The following is a 25,905-nucleotide window of genomic DNA, read 5'->3' as shown; positions in this document are numbered from 1 at the left end:
CCTGAGCCCTCCCCACTGCAGCCTCCATAAACTGCACCCATCACCACCTACCAGATCTTCCCACCGCTCAGTACCTGAATTGTTACCTTACTACTCATCAGATATCCCCCACCTGTGCTACCTAATGTCCCCTACCACCACCTAAGTGAAATCCCCACCACCATTTACATAAATTCTCCTCAGCACTGTTTACCTGATCTCTACCATCAATCATATACCTGAACTCTACCAAAAACCACCCGCCTCTCTGAAATCCCCACTATCACCTACCGAGGTGGCATGTTGTGCACAAAACCAATAGACTTGGATGCTTCCCTGGGGAGTTACCGGTGCGACGCCCTAGTGGGATGAATATGCTCAGACACAGGTCCAGTGCACACTGTGCCATTGGAACCAAGTTATACTGGACTGATGAGCCCTAAAAATGTCAAAACCAGTCTTGGGTTGCTTGTGTTCTGGTTCAGGGAGGCCCTGATCTGGCAGCATGGGCTGGACTATTCCTATTGGAGCAGGGTGAAGACTGATTTGCATGTGACTGGATCCAAACTGAGGTGGCATGATGTACAATAGAATGATGGACTAGGATGCAGCCCTGAGTAATTACCAGTAGCGGAGATTAATTCAAGCATTCCATCCGTTACCTTTTTGTGTACTTCCGTGCAATACCCTAAAAAGGGCCAAGCATAGCTGAAGAGGCTTGACAAGGCGTAGCACTTGGAATATTCTTCAGAAGCTAGAGTAGAGTTGAAGCCCTCTCATAGATCTTGTAAGACTGGTAACTGGTAGACTTCTTTGGAAATAAGATCATGGCTGCTCATAATTTATTTAAAGAAATATTTTCGACAATCAAGTCCTTCTCAACACTGCTGTGTTCTTCATAGTCATTTGAACTTTCTCACACACTGGTAAATGTCTTTGAGGACAGCACTGCTGCTATATGTGACACTCTGGTCCATAGAACTGATGATATCACATCAGAGATGGGAACTGTGACTGCGTCTCCTCGCCTCATTATTAGCACTACTGAGTCTGGGCGTCAGCAGAGATTAGGTTGACCCTGATGGTTGAGAATCTCCTAGGAGTTTTCCCAAGCATGGGACGTTTGGGCCAGCTGTCAATGGTGCAGTTAAAAAAAATTACCGGTACCATTAGGTCTGGCTGTCCCTGAGATCCACTTCCTACCGGTATTTGGAAAGAGGTCTCTTTTGAGTTAGCCAAGACACCTTTAGTGATGTGTAACAGCTCCCTAATTAATATCTGTGTTACTGAGGAATGGAAAAAGGTCTGATAATAACACTAGTAAAAAAAAACATCTGACGAGATCTATCTGTCTTTTCAAATTTTAGACCAATTTCTCTACTATCATTTTCAATCAAAATCTTGGAAAATGTGCTAGTGGTCTAATCTCTGGTTTTCAGAAGTAACACCAGATCTTTGAACCATGCAATTTAGTTTCCAACCAGGAAATAGTACTAAACATCTTTGGTATCAGTGCTTGATGACCTTGGAATGCCGGCAGATAAAGGGCACCTTGTTGCCCTAGTTTTATTAAATCAATCTGACGCATGCTATATGGTCTTGCATCCCATTTTGCTGACCAGACTGGCAGAAGTTGGGTGCCAATCCTATTTAAAGGGCAGATGTCTGGTACATATTTACCACCTTTCAAGTCAGGGCTTAAGGAATTAAACGAGGTTGAGCCTCAGGGGTCAGTACTGAGCCCCATTCTTTTCAACCTCTACATCTGCTATCAGCCAATCGTGTTCAATCATTTGGGGTTACCTGCATGAACTACTCTGTTAAAACCCAGATGATCATCGCTGTAGAGCAGTTGGTAAATGCACCCTTATGCTTCCACAAGCCTTAAAAACTTGTTTATACTGTCAACAATTCTTATTGAGATCTATTTTCTCTCTCAGTGCCAGGACACCTGCATAGGTATTGTGCACTTTCCAAATTCAATAACATAATAACATAATATAACATAGGACTCTATACTCTGGCTATAAATACAGGAAAAATATAAAGAGGAAAGCTGCGGGAAAACATTCCCCAGAGGTTCCATGTCCAATATCCGTTTGAATGGTTCAAGTAGAATATTTCCTCGACTTCTGTTAAAACGAAGTGTGTCACATAGTCAGGTCATGTAAATATATGTTTATTCTTCGTTATATCTTCAGTTACAGGTTACAGGAAGATGATAAGTTCCATGTAATGCCCCACCGGGTGCCGCCTCCTTGCTGCTCAGCCCATGCACTCCAACTGACCCTTGTCCAAGCACAAAGACTCCCCGCATTCTGATGACCTCCCCACTGGCTGAGCAGCAAGGCAGAGAACAACAATGGGGAAGATGCGTTATATCAGAAAGTAGATTACAACAACTTCCTTGGTCCTGAGGAAGCCTTTAAATTTTTAGGCCAAAATGTGTTGACTTATATTTTAAGGAGTCCCATGAAGAAGGAGGCCTATAGATTAGATTAGCAATAGGAGAATTGATAGGCCACAGGCCCCCTTTCTCCTTTGGTATAGAACTACCATCAGGTAGATTGAATACTGGAAGTGTATGGGCAATCACCGTACCTTTGCAAAAAACAGAAGAAGCAACAAGAATAGATGGACCGAAATGCAAACCAACTATGTTCAGTTTTCAGTTCTCTAGATTGGTCAGAACTTTTCAGGATGTGATTGTTTGATGGTTACAGAAGCACAGGCCCTGTATAATAAACGTATAATAATGTTGTGCTGTTATTAAAATAATGAATACCCATTGATGGTTTAAATATATTAATCTTTCCCCACAGCTTTCCTCTTTATATTTTCCTGTATTTGTCGGCCAGGGACTGCAGGGTTATAAGGGCAAACCCTTTATGTTGTGTGGCATACTCTGGATCTCTACAAGACAAAGAGATGTCTTAAGTAACTTGTCATTGAAACACTGAAAATAAATGCAAATATCTTGCCAAATATACATACACCTACACATCTTCCTATGTTTAAAATAACTATCTAAAACTGTGTCATCATACTCTCTTTTGTGGAAAATAAGTATAGTTTCTATTTGACCTATAGAACTGGGAAAATAGGAAACATCCTGTGATTCCCTCCTCTTAGCCATATATCAGCATATCGGAACTCTAATAACGTATACACTGCTTGCATCAACATTTATATACATCTGAAATGTACTCTTAGAATATATCATATTCCATCACAAGTATGCATAACAGCCCATATACATATCCCCAGTCTTTAGACCACCAAAAATAGTCAAAATGTTGTTTTCAAATCACTCATGACTTCGGGATAACTATTTGAAACCCAAAGTGTCCATAATCCAATCCTTAGGAAAATAGATCCTGTAGCTTAAACCAACATCCGTGCAGTGTGGTCCGGCTGCAGCAATCGTATAGCACAATTGTGTAGCAAGGACGCCAAGCACCACGAGGCCCGTTATGCCTGATGATACAAGATGGCCACCATCGCTCTAGATTCATGAGTCCATGGCCCTCTTGGAAATGTAGTTCACTGCCAGTGCTCTACCACATGGTGCATTTCTAATCACACGCAGCTTGGATTCAGCAGTGCCCACAATCTGTAATGACCACGAGCCTTTCCTTTTCTGAAAGGCCCTCAGTTTAGATAGTCTCAAGGTACTGCTTCCTTGCACACAAAGATGGTAAGAGACACTTCCAGCATTGTATCCTGACAAAATATAATAACTTTTAGCAATCCTTGGACGTGAAACGCATTTATGAATTCAATAGACTGCAGGATTACCATCAGATATCTATGGCTTCTTTACAGTTTATAAGCCATAGTTGTCCTAGGAATAGCAACGCTGTACTACCCACCGCATTCTATGGATGTAGCAGCATCATTCAGCAGGGACGGCTGCTCCGCTATGGCAGAGGAGCGTTGTCCCAGTAACCGTAGAGACAAAGGAAAACTAAAGTGATCTTAATATAGAGAATTTTATTTTTCGTCCTATGGCTGAGTCTTGGGGGCGAGGCCACAGCGCTGCAGCAGGGGAGGAGGAGTGTTCAGCCTTGCTGTCAGTGTGCATGACGGTTTGGCCGGCCATCTCAGTCTGGCCAAACCGTCATGCGCACTGACATCTCTTCAACCCAGCTGTATTGCTGGGTGGAGAGACCAGCAGGCACAGACTCCAAGCTCCCATGGAGGGCAAAAGCAGTGCGCTCCGTTCAATCCCTACGCTGCTCTCATGATGAGACCAACATAGGGATTGGCCGCAGGGGAAGCAGGGAGCAGTGCAGCAAGCAGAAGAGAGGCAGGTAAGTTTTCTTTTTTTAAAGAATTATTTCAGCCCATTCGCACTGCCACCCCTGCGCTGCCCCCCCTCCTGCGTTTCCCCACTACATTTCCCTTACACCAGCCGCTACTGTCATTCAGTCACTGATTGGGTTTGAAGATTGGCTTCCTACAATAATGATCATGATCATGCGTACGGATAATCATGAACACAATACCATTAGTGGCTCCAGCAAGATAGTAATTGAACATAGTACAACTGAGGTTGAAATTGAACATGGAAACTGATTGCCATCGTTAATATTTTTATAATAATAACGCTCTATAAAAACAGTAATAACTGGCTTCAGTAAGGCGTGGACATTCTATTCCTACTTAGTCCCAGGTTCTTAATGTGCATGTTTTGTAAGTCACAAATGGCAACATGAAGTGCCTCTTGGTTGCCCATGTGCAATATGTCTAAAGAAAGCGCATATTCACCCCACACTTTCTGCCGTGGACAGATTGTGCATCACACGTTTGTGAAGTAGCCTCAATATACAAAGTGCACACTTGCAGAAGTGGAAAACCTGGCACCTCCTTCTTCTGCAAATACTTTTTGAGCATCTCTTGTCATGTCAATGTTCTACCGCCAGCTGGTCCATGTCCATCCAACACATTCACCAGTAAGGGAAGTCCAAAATGAAACGTAGGCCATGCTTCCAAGCACACCTGGTGAACCAACAGATACAAACTAATAGTCAAGTAACTTCTTGAAAGTTTAAAATATTGTACCAAATGTCTTACCGGATGGCCACTGAAGTGTGAGAGATTTGACATCAAGGGCAGTTTGACCGCATCATTGAAACTGTTAAACAGTAGTGTCATTGAGCCAGTACTGTCAATGTTAAGTCGTAGGTTTGCGTTGATCTAGGGAGGAAAGCGACAAAAGCCCCGGTTAGGTGCTTAGGGACACTCCTATGGGTTTACACATGTGATTAGCTGTTTAAGTCTCATACAGTAGAACTAAACCAGAGGTAGCCTTGGATTGTCTTAATACACTTATTTAATTAAGAAATAGAGAAGAACACACTAGACATTTAGGGTCCTATTACGAGTGCCCTCTCAATTTCGATGGGGCCAGTAACAGAAATAGCCGCCCTCATCAGAAATATGAGTACCTGGGGACACCTGCGCGTCTGGTGCATTTGACCTGGAATCACCATTTGCTAATGGCAGGTGGAGGCTCCAGGTGAAATGTTGGACGAAATTAGGAATAACCATTGGAATCAGGACCAAAGTGACCCATTCCCTAAAATATCCCACAAGATCACCTAAAATATGAGGAGTTAATGGAGGAATCAGTAACTACATAATTCAGCAGCTCCCCCTACACCATCCTGGAGTTGCAGGTACTGCTAGTATCAAGTAGCCCACAGAGCAGGGGAATTCCTGAGTGCAATGTATATGCATGCAAACTGTTCTGAAATTAGCTTTCCCATAAATTTGTTAAATGTGCCAATCTGCTTTTTTTCTTGGAGACCAATAATTCCCGAAAACATGTAGTAGCAATTCCTAAAACAGCTCATTGCCATACATGGATACTGGATCTACGAAAGAACATTTCTATAAACATGCCACCCAAAAGCAGCTGCAAGATCGACCAATGGACAGATTTATTATACATAAAGAACAAGGGTTGGATCCTCGGCTGGTTGAGCTGCCTCGGCTTCTGACCGTGGAACTGACTTTATCTCCTTTTATATGAGAGACATGTGAGAGCACACTGGTGTGACCTACCACTTATTTACGGTACGCAACCCTCAAACCAATAGGTTAGTGGAAAGGTTTACCAAAACAATCAAAAGCATGGTGGGAAATCTTTTAGAGATTCTCAGGAGGAAGTGTAATTTTCATCTGCAATGTCTCTTATTTACCGGCAGAGAAATTGTACAGTAAGTGGTTGAGTTCAGTTCCTTCAAACTATTGTTTACCCACCCAGTGAGTGGCCCACTCACCTTTGTCATAGAATTGTGGAAGGAACTTCAGAGTCAACTCAAAAGGGTGTGGTGGTTTATGTAATTAGCCTCAGGAAGATGAAGAAAAACCAAAAGACAAGCCAGGAGGAGATGAAGGAGCAGTATGGCCAGAAAGCAACGCTGACTGGATTAAGGAGATGTTGGTGCTGAAACCCATCTGTCAAAGAGCTTTGTAGCTTAAGTTATGTGGGCCGTACAAGGTGGTGCAGAAGATTTCTGAAGAAAATTACTTGATAGGCACAGGTGCCACACGTGAACCAAAGAGGGTGTGCCATATGAATCGGCTTAAGCTATACCTCCCGAAAGATGTTTCAGTACGCATCATGACAACAACTGGGCTGAGAAACCCAGTGAACCCCCTCATGGTCTACTGCACAATGATGAGAAGAATGGTTCTTTGGATGGGTACAACTTGGCACCAAACTAATGCCTAAGCAGGAAGGAGTAGAGAGGTGGTGATATTCCCCTCTCTTTTAGCTGATTCCTGTAATGACACATGTCTGTGTACATACCACAGAAACAGGGGTAGATTGCCAGAGAAGAGTAAGGGTTACAGGATTCCGGACCAAGTCCAGGAGCCCGTCAAGACAAAGATTGATAAAATACTGGTATTGGGTGTGATGGAACATTCCTGTAGTGCACTGGCTAGTCCAGTGGTATTGGTGCCCAAGCAAGGATGCACAGACTTGCATTTTTCCGCAGACTACTATGCGTTCAATGAGTTGACCAAGATAGGTGTTAACCTGATTCCAAGCTCTAATGAGATAGTGGACCTTCTGTGTGCTACTCTCTCTGATCTGTCACTAGTGACAGGTTGCATTAGCACCTCCTATGAAGGAGGAGGCTGCCTTCTCTAGGCCAGAGGGATTGTGCCAGTTTAGGGTCATGCCTTTGGGGTTAATAATGCTCTTCATTCTATTCAGTATCTGGTGAACTATGTTCTCTCAGAGCTGCAGGAGTTATGTAGAACTTACCGGAATTACATCGGCATCTTCAGCAATTCATGGGAGGACATAGTGAGACACTTAGGCAAGGTTTTGGTCCGAATACAGGAAGCAAAACTGACCATCAAGGCAATCAAAATCTAAGTAGGTCAGACTTTGATAGTCCACCTTAGGCATCAGATGGCCAATGGGAAGATAAGCCTGCTGGAAACGAAGATCCAGTCTGTGTTGGAGTGGGAGATCCCCACCACTTCTTCTTCACTGAACAGTAATGCACTTTGAGGCCAACTATGGGACTGTAGTTATGCTCTCAACCTCCTTGGAATCTAAAAAGATAGAGATGTGGACTGGAGAGTGTCAGAAGGCCTTTGCAGACTTGAAGACCGCATTATGTAATGTACCTGTATGGAAGGCATCTGACACTTGTCACCACTTCACTGTACAGACTGACACCTCAGATAAAGACGTTGAACATAAATTGGCTTAACTTGATGACAATAGGTAAAGTTAGTCCAGAGTCCAGTGGCCTTTATCAGCCGCAGACTGCTTCCACGGGAGCAGAACTGGGTGGACATTGAAAAAAGAATGATTTTGATAGTGTAGACTTTGAGGAGGTTCGAGCCTTCCTTGTTTGGCACAAAGTTTGTGATCCAAACAGCTCACAAACCACTCATATGGCCTAAATTTCATCGGAGAGCACAAAGTTGGAATGAGTCATGAAAATGAAGAGAGAATTTCCTACTGGTTCTGCCGATCTCACAACTGGACTTCTCCAGAGGTGGAGCAAGGATCCAGGTAGTCTGACCTGGGAGGGGCCTCTGTTAGGACAGGAATATTATCTACATGATTCATTGGCATATGCCTGTGCCCTGTGTGCCTGACTGCATACAAAGCTGGTATCCTGACATTCTTTTGGCCCTGGCATCACACTAGTAGTGCGAGGTCCAGAATCTGTTCTGTGATCTAGAGGGGGCACCAAGCGTGCCCTCATAGTGTGCTTAGGGCTACTGTCCATGCCCTGGGTGCATCACATAAAGTAGTGGTGGCAAAGTACTGTGTTCATTGAATCTAAAGTATGAACAGATGTTTTTCTCTGAGTTAAGGAGAAGCAGGCATACCAGCTCCTCCCGAATAAAGTTCCACTGTTATTTGAAAAGCGCTGCCATCATGTATGAATGTCAAGTACATGTACGTGCAGAGAGTGAGTAGCATATGTATGGTGGTAGGACTCTTTGTGTTGTATGAGTCTGAGTAATGGGGCCTGCAGGATGCATTTTGAAGGACCCTGATGTTTGCATGCCACAAGATAGAGGATGAGCACAGTGACCCCCAAACAGAGTATGTGTATTGCCTTCTTTCCTGTGATAGAGAGTGAACATCCACAGGGCCGGAATGGGAACCAAAACTGGCCCTGGAAAAGAGCTCGACCGGCCCCCCTGGGAGCTGCCGAGCTGTTTGCTATGGCCGGTTTCGGCCGATTTTGTTACAGGGGCAGATTTTGCAGCTATGCTGCAAAAACGGCCCTGTAACAGAAATGGCCCCCAGGGGCCCAAAATCGGCCCCCACTCTAGCGGCCCACCAGGGAAGCGCCCGCTGCCCTCTACGGCCAGTCCAATCCTGAACACCCAGATACTCAAGTGAGTGAAAATGGAGACTGGGCAACCATTAGAAATACAATGATGACCTTGTTAGAAAATGGCTGCTAACTAGTTCCTCCTATGCACTGCTGTTTGGTAGATTGTAGGGGTGATGGGTGGGGCTGCAGTTTCTTCTGTTCAGAGCGAGGAGGTTCCTAGGTAGGACCTGGCCTTTTGTCTGTCCCTGATTACTGTTTCAAGAAGCCTGCTGATAGCCAGGTGCAGAGATCTTGCAGTTCATTGACCCATTTTTGGATACTCCTGCTTGGAGTCAGACTCATTGATACCTACACTAAGAGTTATCACTTTGCACAAAGGCTGTGTCTAGAGAGCCACTTGAGAGTGACATTTGAAAGAGAACCAATAGAAATTGGTGCTGAAACCTTAGACAGTGGATCCACATCTCCTGTCTGGAAAATGTGTATAAAAGTGGGATCCAATGTAGCCCATTTTTTTCCAGTTCCACCGACTACGTAAAGAGCTTTCAGTTTCCAGACAAGGAGTTGAGGGTCTGCCTAAAGTGTCTTGTAGCATCACTGTCTGCAAAAGGGGGAAGAAGTGTTCATGTCCCCGAAGGAGTAGACCAGCATGCTATCTGCATTAGGAGAACTCCGAAAAAACTGACTCGGATGGGTCCACCCGGTCACTCATGTGAGTTTCATAAGGCTGTACCCGAATAGGTATCCAGTGTTGCCCATCAGTTTGCCGTGGGATTAAAAGTCTAAGACTGCCAATGCCATGAGGGAAAACTGTGTCTCCACTGAAGCAGGAAGCCATAAGCGACCTCCAGGAGGTTGCAACTACCAGAAAGATACCCCAGTGAGGGATTGGACTAGAGACTGCAGCAGCTTCATTGCGGCACCCATCTGCAGCCAGTCTGAAGAGCTGCTGAAAACAAGAGCATCTGCGCACATGTACCTCCTGGATCTGTTTGTTGGTAGTTGAGTTCTGAAGACTTGCCCTCCACACTACCTTCCTGAGAAGCCTGTGAGTGCTCGCCTTGGCTAACCTGAGATTCAAGTGCAGAAAGGGTTGTACTTAGCCCAGTTTGCAATACTATACTAGGACCGATCCCAGGGCACCGGTGAAAAATGACCTCAACCACCACTAAAGGGACCAATGGCCCCTGTATGCCTTGTGCTCCATTAACGGCGTCTGACAAGGACATTGATAATAAGTAAATCTTATGTTATTAATCTGGTGGTACCCAGAGCAACAGCTAATTTCAGTTGTGACTGCCTCCCTCAATTGGCTTGATCACAGAGACAAATTCACAACTGTTATCTCATCGGTGATGATTGTTTCTGAGTGCTGTCAATGCTCCAAATTTCAGGAGATATTTTGATGTACTCCTTTGTATAGGTAACCAAGAAATTCAAATGTAGAGTGAATTCAGTAGGAGATGCTGGACATCATCTTTCCTTGCTCCTTCTGGAAGTGCGTTGAAATGATTCATAGTGATTAAATACCTTGTTTAGGCCTTGGCAGGTGTCCCACCATGGCACAGGGGAGTGAGTGGGACAGGAGTTCATGACCTCCATCCCCTGTGGAGGATTGTCTATTGTATTCTGAGATTTCTCCTACTGGAAAGGTTTCTCACTGGGCTGATCCCTTCAGAACAATGAAGTCTGTGGAGTGGGTGTCATGTTAAAGCACCCACTCTGCAAACTTTTTTTATTTAGAGAAAACAAACTCCCAAAGCAGGACACTGTTTAGAAGTCTCAACTTATGGACTCTACTGCCATTAATCAACTTAATTTATTTGGTATACATCTCTAGGGACATTTGCAGCTGTTAGGAAAATATGCATAGCTGTTGTAGGGGGTCAGAAACAAGGAGGCAAAATGCTGCGCTTAGAGACCCCTGTGGTTATAACGCGCCATACAAATTAAATAAATAAATAAATAAATAAAATATGGATAAACAATTGCAACCTCAAGATAACCTATAATCTCAACCTAAATGGGTTTCACAACTATTCAGGTCAGCACTAACATGCTTGTCCAGTGTTTCTCACCTGCAATTGCGGTGATAGGAACTTTATTAAAAGACACAGACAGTGTCAGATATTATCAAAAGATTTACCTTATAGTGCAGAGATTGTAAAGGTGGATTTGTCGTAGTCCATTCCCAATGATGGATCACCCGTCCATCTACGTCTCTAAGAACACCTCCTTCTCCATTCACCATCATGGCCAAGGAGCACCTATGAAAACATAGATTGTAGGCAGCTGGAGGCAGCAGGTTTTTCAAACATTAGGTCATACTGATAATTAACTGAATAACTTTGTCACCACATATACAGAATGACCATCTGAAATCAGGCCCCTGTGTGTTTGCTGGATACTTTCAATTTAAAATTCAAGGGTTATCCTTGGCACTAGTAGAAGAGTGTGTGGCACACTTCTAGATTTCTCATGCAAAGGTCATTGGTGATAAGCACTGATGAATGCGCAGTTGTATGTACAAGTACAGATCAGGATCTCATGATACCAAATGTTTAATCCTAGCAGTGAAAGGTGCTGCGGGTTTTCAGATAAAGGGGACTTTTTTCTTTTTTAATTCCTTACTTTTCACACCAGAAAATCAATCCATGAAAAGAAAACAGTGAAATGTATGGGAACAAACGACCGCATGACCATCCAGCCCACAATTTATTACATGCTCCAATATCCAGGCTACAATACAATACATACAACAATATCCAGGCTACAATATAATACATGCTACAATATCCAGGCGACAATATAATTATAATACATGCTGCAATATCTAGGCTACAATACAATACTTGCAACAATATCCAGGCTACAATATAATACATGCTGCAATATCCAGGCTACAATACAACACATACAACAATATCCAGGCTACAATACAATACACACAACAATATCCAGGCTACAATACAATACATACAACAATATCCAGGCTACAATATAATACATGCAACAATATCCAGGCTACAAAACAATACATGCAACAATATCCAGGCTACAATATAATACATGCTACAATATCCAGGTGACAATATAATACAGGAAACAATATCCAGGCTACAATATAATACATGCTACAATATCCAGGCTACAATATAATACATGCTACAATATCCAGGCTACAATATAATACATGCTGCAATATCCAGGCTACAATACAATACATACAACAATATTCAGGCTACAATACAATCCATATAACAATATCCAGGCTACAATATAATACATACAACAATATCCAGGCTACAATACAATACATACAACAATATCCAGGCTACAATATAATACATGCTACAATATCCAGGCTACAATATAATACATGCTGCAATATCTAGGCTACAATACAATACTTGCAACAATATCCAGGCTACAATATAATACATGCTGCAATATCCAGGCTACAAAACAATACATGCAACAATATCCAGGCTACAATATAATACATGCTACAATATCCAGGCGACAATATAATTATAATGCATGCTACAATATCCAGGCTACAATATAATACATGCTACAATATCCAGGCTACAATATAATACATGCTGCAATATGTAGGCTACAATACAATACTTGCAACAATATCCAGGCTACAATATAATACATGCTGCAATATCCAGGCTACAAAACAATACATGCAACAATATCCAGGCTACAATATAATACATGCTACAATATCCAGGCGACAATATAATTATAATGCATGCTACAATATCCAGGCTACAATATAATACATGCTACAATATCCAGGCGACAATATAATTATAATACATGCTACAATATCCAGGCTACAATATAATACATGCTACAATATCCAGGCTACAACATAATACATGCTGCAATATCCAGGCTACAATACAATACATGCAACAATATCCAGGCTACAATACAATACATGCTACAATATCCAGGCTACAATATAATACATGCTGCAATATCTAGGCTACAAAACAATACATGCAACAATATCCAGGGTACAATATAATACATGCAACAATATCCAGGCTACAAAACAATACTTGCAACAATATCCAGGCTACAATATATTACATGCTGCAATATCCAGGCTACAAAACAATACATGCAACAATATCCAGGCTACAATATAATACATGCTACAATATCCAGGTGACAATATAATTATATTACAGGCTACAATATCCAGGCTACAATATAATACATGTTACAATATCCAGGCGACAATATAATTATAATGCATGCTACAATATCCAGGCTACAATATAATACATGCTACAATATCCAGGCGACAATATAATTATAATACATGCTACAATATCCAGGCTACAATATAATACATGCTACAATATAAAGGCTACAACATAATACATGCTGCAATATCCAGGCTACAATACAATACATGCAACAATATCCAGGCTACAATATAATACATGCTACAATATCCAGGCTACAATATAATACATGCTGCAATATCTAGGCTACAAAACAAAACATGCAACAATATCCAGGCTACAATATAATACATGCAACAATATCCAGGCTACAATATAATACATGCAACAATATCCAGGCTACAAAACAATACTTGCAACAATATCCAGGCTACAATATATTACATGCTGCAATATCCAGGCTACAAAACAATACATGCAACAATATCCAGGCTGCAATACAATACATACACCAATATCCAGGTGACAATATAATTATGATACATGCTACAATATCCAGGCGACAATATAATTATAATACATGCTACAATATCCAGGCTTCAATATAATACATGCTGCAATATCCAGGCTACAAAACAATACATGCAACAATATCCAGGCTACAATATAATACATGCTACAATATCCAGGTGACAATATAATTATAATACATGCTACAATATCCAGGCTACAATAAAATACAAGCTACAATATCCAGGCAACAATATAATTATAATACATGCTACAATATCCAGGCTACAATATAATACATGCTACAATATCCAGGCGACAATATAATTATAATACATGCTACAATATCCAGGCTACAATATAATACATGCTACAATATCCAGGCTACAATATAATACATGCTGCAATATCCAGGCTACAATATAATACATGCTACAATATCCAGGTGACAATATAATTATAATACATGCTACAATATCCAGACTACAATACAATACATACAACAATATCCAGGCTACAATATAATACATGCTACAATATCCAGGCTACAATACAATACATACAACAATATCCAGGCTACAATATAATACATGCTACAATATCTAGGCGACAATATAATTATAATACATGCTACAATATCCAGGCTACAATATAATACATGCTACAATATCCAGGCTACAATATAATACATGCTGCAATATCTAGGCTACAATATAATACATGCTGCACTATCTAGGCTACAATAAAATACATGCTGGAATATCCAGGCTACAATACAATACTTGCAACAATATCCAGGCTACAATATAATACATGCTACAATATCCAGGTGACAATATAATTATAATACATGCTACAATATCCAGGTGACAATATAATTATAATCCAGGCTACAATATAATACATGCTACAATATCCAGGTGACAATATAATTATAATACATGCTACAATATCCAGGCTACAATATAATACATGCCGCAATATCCAGGCTACAATACAATACATGCAACAATATCCAGGCTACAATATAATACATGCTACAATATCCAGGTGACAATATAATTATAATATATGCTACAATAACCAGGCGACAATATAATTATAATCCAGGCTACAATATCCAGGCTACAATATAATACATGCTACAATATCCAGGCGACAATATAATTATAATACATGCTACAATATCGAGGCTACAATATAATACATGCTACAATATCCAGGCTACAATACAATACATGCTGCAATATCTAGGCTACAATACAATACTTGCAACAATATCCAGGCTACAATATAATACATGCTGCAATATCTAGGCTACAAAACAATACATGCAACAATATCCAGGCTACAATATAATACATGCTACAATATCCAGGCATCTAGGCTATAAAACAATACATGCTACAATATCCAGGCTACAATATATTACATGCAACAATATCCAGGCTACAAAACAATAATTGCAACAATATCCAGGCTACAATATATTATATGCTGCAATATCCAGTCTACAAAACAATACATGCAACAATATCCAGGCTACAATATAATACATGCTACAATATCCAGGTGACAATATATTTATAATACATGCTACAATATCCAGGCGACAATATAATTATAATACATGCTACAATATCCAGGCTTCAATATAATACATGCTGCATTATCCAGGCTACAAAACAATACATGCAACAATATCCAGGCTACAATATAATACATGCTACAATATCCAGGTGACAATATAATTATGATGCATGCTACAATATCCAGGCTACAATATAATACATGCTACAATATCCAGGCGACAATATAATTATAATACATGCTACAATATCCAGGCTACAATATAATACATGCTACAATATCCAGGCGACAATATAATTATAATACATGCTACAATATCCAGGCTACAATATAATACATGCTACAATATCCAGGCGACTGCAGGTAAGTCATTATATTTAATTTTTTTATCATACTTTACATTATTTTAAAAGGAGGGCGAGTGGGAGGAGGGCGGCGCGTAGTGGGGCTACGCGGAGCGCGCGAGTGTGCATAGATTTGGGCAGACTACACGCTGCTCCACGTAGCCCCACTATGCCCAGGCCTGAATATAATACATGCTACAATATCCAGACTATAATTTAGTACATGATACAATATCCAGGCTACAAATGAATACATGCTACAATATAATACATGCAACAATATCCAGGCTAGAATATTATATAATACATGCTACAATATCCAGGCTACAATATAATACATGCTACAATATCCAGGTGACAATATAATACATGCCACAATATCCAGCACACAATTTATTACATGCAACAATATCCAGGCTACAATATAATACATGCAACAATATCCAGGCTACAATATAATACATGAAACAATATCCAGGCTACAATATAATACATGCTACAATATCCAGGTGACAATATAATACATGCTACAATATCCAGGCTACAATATAATACATGCCACAATATCCAGGCGACAATATAATACATGCTACAAAATCCAGGCTACAATTTAGTACATGCTACAATATCCAGGCTACAATTTAATACATGCTACAATATAATACATGCAACAATATCCAGGCTAGAATATAATACATGCTACAATAGCCAGGCTACAATATAATACATGTAACAATATCCAGGCTACTATATAATACATGCCACAATATCCAGGCGACAATATAATACATGCTACAATATCCAGGCTACAATTTAGTACATGCTAAAATATCCAGCCTACAATATAATACATGCTACAATAGCCAGGCTACACTATAATACATGCAACAATATCCAGGCTACAATTTAATACATGCTACAATATAATACATGCCACAATATCCAGGTGACAATTTAATACATGCCACAATATCCAGGCAACAATATAATACATGCTACACCATCCAGGCTACAATTTAGTACATGCTACAATATCCAGGCTACAATGTAATACATGCTACAATATAATACATGCAACAATATCCAGGCTAGAATATAATACATGCTACAATAGCCAGGCTACAATATAATACATGTAACAATATCCATGCTACAATATAAGACATGCTAAAATAACCAGGCTACAATATAATACATGCAACAATATCCAGGCTACAATATAATACATGCTACAATATCCAGGCTACAACATAATACATGCTGCAATATCCAGGCTACAATACAATACATGCAACAATATCCAGGCTACAATATAATACATGCTACAATATCCAGGCTACAATATAATACATGCTGCAATATCTAGGCTACAAAACAAAACATGCAACAATATCCAGGCTACAATGTAATACATGCAACAATATCTAGGCTACAATATAATACATGCAACAATATCCAGGCTACAAAACAATACTTGCAACAATATCCAGGCTACAATATATTAGATGCTGCAATATCCAGGCTACAAAACAATACATGCAACAATATCCAGGCTACAATATAATACATGCTACAATATCCAGGTGACAATATAATTATAATACATGCTACAATATCCAGACGACAATATAATTATAATACATGCTACAATATCCAGGCTTCAATATAATACATGCTGCAATATCCAGGCTACAAAACAATACATGCAACAATATCCAGGCTACAATATAATACATGCTACAATATCCAGGTGACAATATAATTATAATACATGCTACAATATCCAGGTTACAATAAAATACATGCTACAATATCCAGGCGACAATATAATTATAATACATGCTACAATATCCAGGCTACAATATAATACATGCTACAATATCCAGGCGACAATATAATTATAATACATGCTACAATATCCAGGCTACAATATAATACATGCTACAATATCCAGGCTACAATATAATACATGCTGCAATATCCAGGCTACAATACAATACATACAACAATATAGAGGCTACAATATAATACATGCTACAATATCCAGGCTACAATATAATACATGCTGCAATATCCAGGTTACAATACAATACATACAACAATATCCAGGCTACAATATAATACATGCTACAATATCCAGGCGACAATATAATTATAATACATGCTACAATATCCAGGCTACAATATAATACATGCTACAATATCCAGGCTACAATATAATACATGCTACAATATCCAGGCTACAATATAATACATGCTGCAATATCCAGGCTACGATACAATACTTGCAACAATATCCAGGCTACAATATAATACATGCTACAATATCCAGGTGACAATATAATTATAATACATGCTACAATATCCAGGCGACAATATAATTATAATACATGCTACAATATCCAGGCTACAATATAATACATGCTGCAATATCCAGGCTACAATATAATACATGCTACAATATCCAGGCTACAATATAATACATGCTGCAATATCTAGGCTACAGTACAATACTTGCAAAAATATCCAGGCTACAATATAATACATGCTGCAATATCCAGGCTACAAAACAATACATGCAACAATATCCAGGCTACAATATAATACATGCTACAATATCTAGGCTACAATATAATACATGCTGCAATATCTAGGCTACAAAACAATCCATGCAACAATATCCAGGCTACAATATAATACATGCAACAATATCCAGGCTACAATATAATACATGCAACAATATCCAGGCTACAAAGCAATATTTGCAACAATATCCAGGCTACAATATATTATATGCTGCAATATCCAGGCTACAAAACAAAACATGCAACAATATCCAGGCTACAATATAATACATGCTACAATATCCAGGTGACAATATAATTATAATACATGCTACAATATCCAGGCGACAACATAATTATAATACATTCTACAATATCCAGGCTTCAATATAATACATGCTGCAATATCCAGGCTACAAAACAATACATGCAACAATATCCAGGCTACAATATAATACATGCTACAATATCCAGGTGACAATATAATTATAATACATGCTACAATATCCAGGCTACAATATAATACATGCTACAATATCCAGGCGACAATATAATTATAATACATGCTACAATATCCAGGCTACAATATAATACATGCTACAATATCCAGGCTACAATAGAATACATGCTACAATATCCAGGCGACTGCAGGTAAGTCATTATATTTATTTTTTTTATCATACTTTACATTATTTTAAAAGGAGGGCGAGTGGGAGGAGGACGGCGCGTAGTGGGGCTACGTGGAGCGCGCGAGTGTGCATAGATTTGGGCAGACTACACGCTGCTCCACGTAGCCCCACTACGCCCAGGCCTGAATATAATACATGCTACAATATCCAGGCTATAATTTAGTACATGCTACAATATCCAGGCTACAAATTAATACATGCTACAATATAATACATGCAACAATATCCAGGCTAGAATATAATAAATGCTACAATATCCAGGCTACAATATAATACATGCTACAATATCCAGGCTACAATATAATACATGAAACAATATCCAGGCTAAAATATAATACATGCTACAATATCCAGGTGACAATATAATACATGCTACAATTTCCAGGCTACAATATAATACATGAAACAATATCCAGGCTACAATATAATATATGCTACAATATCCAGGTGACAATATAATACATGCTACAATATCCAGGCTACAATATAATACATGCCACAATATCAAGGCGACAATATAATACATGCTACAAAATCCAGGCTACAATTTAGTACATAAAGAAAAACAAGGAGAGGAGTAGAGAGGTACCACTCAGCGAGTGGTGGAGGTGGATACTTCCTCCCAGTCAGTTGTACATAAACAAAGGGATCCACCCACGGGTACAAGAGATCACTCGATTACTCAATATGTATCCCACGGTCGTGGAGAATACACATTAGTTGTTTAAATACCCCTCACACACCAAAAGGGCCCTTGGTGTCATGCTTCATCATAGGGGTCTTCCTGCCCCTCTACGGGACAGGGCGTGCTACGACCTACGTTTACGCGGGAGCACTGTTGTTGGTGAGACAGCTATGTGTGATGCGGGGGTGTGAGAGGAAGGGTCAGGAGTGAATAAGGAGTGAATTAAAAAATACCTGGCTCTCAGGTCTAGGAAAATTTATTCTGCCGGTCGAGCTGGTATTATTAAAAGGTGGGGTAAGGAGGGTGTAGGCCTCAATGAGCTATATCTCCTAGTGGTGTCGACATGTTTCGAAGCTTCCCCATGCTTCTTCGTCAGGACCTTAAGGATCCCTTCCTGCCACTAACTGTGTTGTGTTAATAACAAAGATTTTGAGAAAAAAATGATATGTAAAAGGAAGTAAATAGCCTCCACGATATCAATGCCTTAATAGGTCTTACATAGTCGTAATAACCTAGAGGGAATAAAAGGCGTATTAATTACGTAGGAAGTAATTCAATCCATTGTGTGAGTACGGTGATCTGTAAAAAAAGGTGAAGAGTACTGGTCTCTTAACGCTATCCGTAACGTTATCACGTGATCTGTGATGAAGGCACTGTGTGACAAATGGACATATAACATTAAACATAACACACACACAACAAAAAGCACACACTCTATTCAAAAGGGGGACTAGTTCAATGTATATCCATGCCAGAATAAAAATCCCCACAAAAGTATGGACATACTTGCTAACAGGAAATAAGTAACCTCATGAGCTCGTGAACCGAGTGGTGAGCGTGCCAAGTAGGCTACCTGCATGAAGAGAGGAACAGGAGAGGAAAAAGTGGGCCAACGATCAAAATATCAGCGTTGTCAAGATGTTACCCAATTCTCACAGAAGCGCCATACTCACGACTCCAGGGATCAGTGTCCCGCCAAATCAACCACCCCGGTCGGCTCCGTCGATAGAACTGAATCGGAGGGCGCCCGTTTTAAATAGCTACATCAATTAGTGTAATTGCGCCAAAGAGGTAAACGCCCAATGCGCGCAGATTCTGCAAACGGAGACCCGGAACCGGAAGTAGACCGTCCGGGTCATTCCGACCGATTGCCTGAACCAGGACCGAAGGGGGAAGGACCCCAGGGGAAGGACCGGGGTGTCTTAATCCACTGCCTGTCTAGAATACCTGATGGAATTAAAACGGAGTAGATGCTGTAGTTATCCGCCTGTCTAGGCTACCTGATGGAATAAAAACGGAGTAGATGCTGTAGTTAACTAGGACTTGTGATCAGAATGGTCACCCAGAACATCCAAATGAACCTGGAATTACAGGAGATGGACCTCAGGGACATAGGTGTCCAAACCAAATGCCTGCATAAATATCAGACTGATGGAATACAGATAGTCGATTAAAGGAATAGCAGGTGTAGTGGCCAAATAGGTTTCGAGAGAGCGTAGTAATAGTGGGCAAGGAGTGTATGAACTCGTACTCAGTCTATGTGAATGGAGGGATTGGTATAACTCCATAAAGGAAAGGTAGGGGTCACATTAGTGATGGACTGAATAGCACAACGTCATTAGGGAGAACCTGACAGAGTGCCAAAAAATGCACAGTGATATAGAAATGATTCCAAGACTAAAGACATGGAACCTACATTCCTAACATTAGGAGGGGGTGGCAAAAAAACCTCACACTGGAGACGGAGAGGTACCTGATAGGTACAGCTATGGAATAATCGCCCCCAGACAAATGAAAGCTCCAGTGAGGTTGTAGAGCTCTAGATAGGAAGCCATTCAGTCTGTAGTTGGAATTCTTAAAGATGGAACTGGTTCCATGGTATATCGTCATTTAATCCATGGATGTGAGTACCCAAGCGAAAAACCCAACGCTGTTCTTTTTCCAGAAGGCCATGTTCGCTGCCCATTTGTTCGATCATTGTCCATTGTAGATCATTAACGCCATGTCCACTAGAGATATAGTGGTTGGACATTTTGGTAGTACTACGCCCACATCTGACATTACTGCGGTGTTCACCAATGCGTGTCTTGATGGGTCTCGTGGTCATACCCACATACTCAAGACCACACGGGCACGTGATTAAGTAAACAACGTTTTTACTGTTGCAATTAGTAAAGTTCCTCTGGTCCCATTTCTCGCCATTACGGAATTTAATATGTCTGCTTCTCTTAGTGAGTGGACAAGTGCTACAGTTGCCACAGGGATGATGACCCTGTACTGGAGGTAGCAGACCTTCAATTCTGGGCTGGGATGTATTCTTGGGTCTGGTGTGGACAAGCATGTCCTTGAGGTTGCGACCCCTCCTATGTGCAAACATGGGTTTCGTGATGTTCAAGCCACAGCTGTTGAGGAGACGCCAGTGTTTATTCACTATCTTAGTGATCCTGTTGGAGTGTGTGTTAAAGGTGGTCACACAGATAGGCCTTTCATCAGTCTGAGTGACCACTTTGTCTTCCAAGAGAGCTTCCCTGTTATTATTCCTTGCTCTCTTGAGGGCTTTATCAATGATCTGCTCGGGGTAGTTACGCTCGATCAGTTTCAGGCGTAGTTCGGATGCTTGTTTTTTGAACTCTTTAACCTCCGTACAGTTTCTCCGAAGACGGAGGAATTGACCATAGGGTAGATTTATCCTAAGATGACGGGGATGAAAACTGTCAAACAGGAGTAAACAGTTCTTGGCTGTTGCCTTAAAGTGTGTGGTGGTTTTCAATCTGCCCTGCTCCGGGTAGATATTGAGGTCCAGGAACACCAGGTTGTGAGCTGATACAGTATGTGTGAATTTCAAGAACATGTTCTGTTGATTGAGCCACAACATAAAAGCATCAGTTGAGTTTGTATCACCTTCCCACACGACCAGAACATCGTCTATGTATCTTTTCCAGACTTTGATGTGAGGGAGGAAGGGATTCATTGTGTGTAAGATCCTACTTGTCTCGAGATGGTGTACATAAAGACCCGCTAGACTGGGAGCGAAGGTACTCCCCATGCTGGTACCGTGTCGTTGCTCATAGATGTCATCACCATACATGAAGAAATTACGGGTAAGTGCTAATGATACACATTCCATCACCAGATTGCGTGGTGTATGGTATTCCCACGGGGCAGAAAAAAGTACCTCCTCAATAATGAGTAATGTTTCATCATGGGGGAGGCTGGTGTACAGGCTTTCCACATCAAGTCCTATGAGTAAATTTTTAGTAGGGTCAAATTCAATGTCCTGTAGTATTTGCAGGACATTCTTGGTGTCACGAAGGTAGGTGCTAGTACCTTGAACCAGTGGTCGAAGGAACGCGTCCGCGAACCTGGACAATGGTTCCAAAATAGAATTTACGCCAGAGACGATTGGTCTACCGGGGGGGAAGTTCAGATTCTTATGGATTTTGGGTATCGTGTAGAAGTACGGGATCCTGGGGTTGGTATTGACCAGGAACTCCGCCTCCTTCTTAGTAATCCAATCATTTGCCAGAGCTTCCTCCACCATCGTGACGATTCTGATCCTGATTGATTCGGTAGGATCTATCTGTAGAACGCCATAGTTCCTGCGATCGTCTAGTAGTTTCCTACATTCGATGTCATAATTGACTGTAGTCTGTAACACAATTGCTCCCCCCTTGTCCGCTGGTTTGATGATAATATCATGGTTCATGGACAGTTCACGTATGGCCTCCTTTTCTTCCCTTGTGGTGTTATGAAAAGTTTTACTGTTCACTGTTGGAATCTCCTGTATCTCACCCATCACTGCTTTTTCAAAAGCAATGATCTCCACCGGTAGTGCAGAATTAGGGGGTACAAAAGTGGATTTATTGCGGAGACCTGTGTCCTTTCTCATCATTTCAGTAGTTGGTAGATCACTGAAAAACACCTTCAATTTTAATTTACAGATGAATTCATTGATCTCAGTCAGGGTCTTGAATTTATTGAATCGATTAGTGGGCACGAAACCGAGTCCTCTCTCAAGGACCCTGCTTTGTATTGGTGTGAGGGTCAGATCAGTGAGATTGACCACTAAGTTCACTTTCGACTCGTTGATGGTTGGGGAGGCATGTTGCTGGTCATGCTCCTGGTTGAGACCCGTGGGGTCTCGGTCTCTGGTGCAGACCAATGGACATTGTATCCCCCTCTGTTCCGTGCTCTTCGTGGCCCTTGGCGTGCCCCTAAAAAAGGTTGTGGGGTATAATTATACTCAAACTCTTGTGGTGGAGGTATCCACTGAGGGAAAGGTCCGCCCATCATAGGTGGACCATATGTAAATGGGGGGTAGGTAGGGGGTCCTTGGTAGCCGTTCCAGCCACCACCCCTTTGATAAAAAGGGCGTTGGTTGTAATTACCCCTCCCTCTATTGTACCGTTTGCCACTACCCCTGCTGGAATTGGAGTTATCTGAGCTAGTATCAGAGGAGTCATCATCATAATTCTGATTCTGATTCTTAGGGACATAGTCGTCTCGTGTGTAAGGATATACTCGTTCGTGGCTGAACCGTGCAGTATCCTTCTTAAGTTTGTTGTATTTACTCTGTTTCAATGTCATCTCAAAATCAGTTATCTCCTGGTTGAGTTCCTCCAGGCGTTTTTTAAGGACACTCGGGGATATATAGGCCTTTAGACGGACTTCTAGGTTCAGAATCTCAACCTTCAGTTCCTGTGTTAGTCTGGTGGCTGTTTTTATGATTAGCACTAACCAGTCCCTGGTGCAGTGCCACGAAATTAGTGACCAATCACGTTTAAAGGTTTTATCTTGTTGAAAGATAAACGGTTCGTTACGGACTATCAAGCCCTGGGGGGCTGCATTAGCCCGTAGGTATTCAGTCATTAATAGTCCATGTAAAGCAGTTCTGATCTGTTCTCTCCTCAGGTTGGCCAGTTCATCCCAATCAGCATTGTTGGGCCCTGGGTCAGTGTTGCTCAGCCCCTCAAAGGGGTTAATGGCGGCCAGAATCCTTTCAACTTCGTCATCTGCGAAGGTTAATCCCACGTTATCTGCCATCTTGGTATCTCATAGAATGTGCTTATAGTGTGAATGAAAGAGGTGTGTGTGTGTCTGTCCAAGGCTGCTAAGTGTCCAGTGTCCTAAGAGGTAGTTGTCTAATGAAGCTTACTATATCAAAGGGGTAGATAGCCCCTGGTCTACGGGGGTAAATAGCCTCACGTAGAGAAATGTATCAAAGTGCTGCTAATAGTAGCACTGATGCCAGAAAATCCTAGAGATGTAAAAAACAAATAAACTCCCACAGCTGTACGCTGTCTATCATATAAAGAAAAACAAGGAGAGGAGTAGAGAGGTACCACTCAGCGAGTGGTGGAGGTGGATACTTCCTCCCAGTCAGTTGTACATAAACAAAGGGATCCACCCACGGGTACAAGAGATCACTCGATTACTCAATATGTATCCCACGGTCGTGGAGAATACACATTAGTTGTTTAAATACCCCTCACACACCAAAAGGGCCCTTGGTGTCATGCTTCATCATAGGGGTCTTCCTGCCCCTCTACGGGACAGGGCGTGCTACGACCTACGTTTACGCGGGAGCACTGTTGTTGGTGAGACAGCTATGTGTGATGCGGGGGTGTGAGAGGAAGGGTCAGGAGTGAATAAGGAGTGAATTAAAAAATACCTGGCTCTCAGGTCTAGGAAAATTTATTCTGCCGGTCGAGCTGGTATTATTAAAAGGTGGGGTAAGGAGGGTGTAAGCCTCAATGAACTATATCTCCTAGTGGTGTCGACATGTTTCGAAGCTTCCCCATGCTTCTTCGTCAGGACCTTAAGGATCCCTTCCTGCCACTAACTGTGTTGTGTTAATAACAAAGATTTTGAGAAAAAAATGATATGTAAAAGGAAGTAAATAGCCTCCACGATATCAATGCCTTAATAGGTCTTACATAGTCCTATTAACCTAGAGGGAATAAAAGGCGTATTAATTACGTAGGAAGTAATTCAATCCATTGTGTGAGTACGGTGATCTGTAAAAAAAAGGTGTAGAGTACTGGTCTCTTAACGCTATCCGTAACGTTATCACGTGATCTGTGATGAAGGCACTGTGTGACAAATGGACATATAACATTAAACATAACACACACACAACAAAAAGCACACACTCTATTCAAAAGGGGGACTAGTTCAATGTATATCCATGCCAGAATAAAAATCCCCACAAAAGTATGGACATACTTGCTAACAGGAAATAAGTAACCTCATGAGCTCGTGAACCGAGTGGTGGGCGTGCCAAGTAGGCTACCTGCATGAAGAGAGGAACAGGAGAGGAAAAAGTGGGCCAACGATCAAAATATCAGCGTTGTCAAGATGTTACCCAATTCTCACAGAAGCGCCATACTCATGACTCCAGGGATCAGTGTCCCGCCAAATCAACCACCCCGGTCGGCTCCGTCGATAGAACTGAATCGGAGGGCGCCCGTTTTAAATAGCTACATCAATTAGTGTAATTGCGCCA

At 41.1% G+C, this 25,905-nt stretch overlaps 1 protein-coding gene across 1 annotated transcript in view; it reads right to left on the bottom strand.

Annotated features, from left to right (window-relative positions):
• Nucleotides 1–25,905, bottom strand: part of FAM194C (family with sequence similarity 149 member C) — a 269,174-nt gene that overhangs the window by 113,390 nt on the left and 129,879 nt on the right. The window contains exons 8-9 of the mRNA XM_085624449.1: nucleotides 10,954–11,074; nucleotides 5,056–5,178 (exon numbers count right to left, since the gene is read on the bottom strand). Of these exons, the coding sequence (XP_085480575.1) occupies nucleotides 5,056–5,178; nucleotides 10,954–11,074 (244 nt within the window). The remainder of the gene's footprint in view (nucleotides 1–5,055; nucleotides 5,179–10,953; nucleotides 11,075–25,905) is intronic.

Source organism: Triturus cristatus, chromosome 9 (assembly GCF_964204655.1).
Source record: "Triturus cristatus chromosome 9, aTriCri1.1, whole genome shotgun sequence".
Classification (NCBI taxonomy): Eukaryota; Metazoa; Chordata; class Amphibia; order Caudata; family Salamandridae; genus Triturus; species Triturus cristatus.
This window is presented reverse-complemented; position numbering and strand designations above follow the sequence as displayed.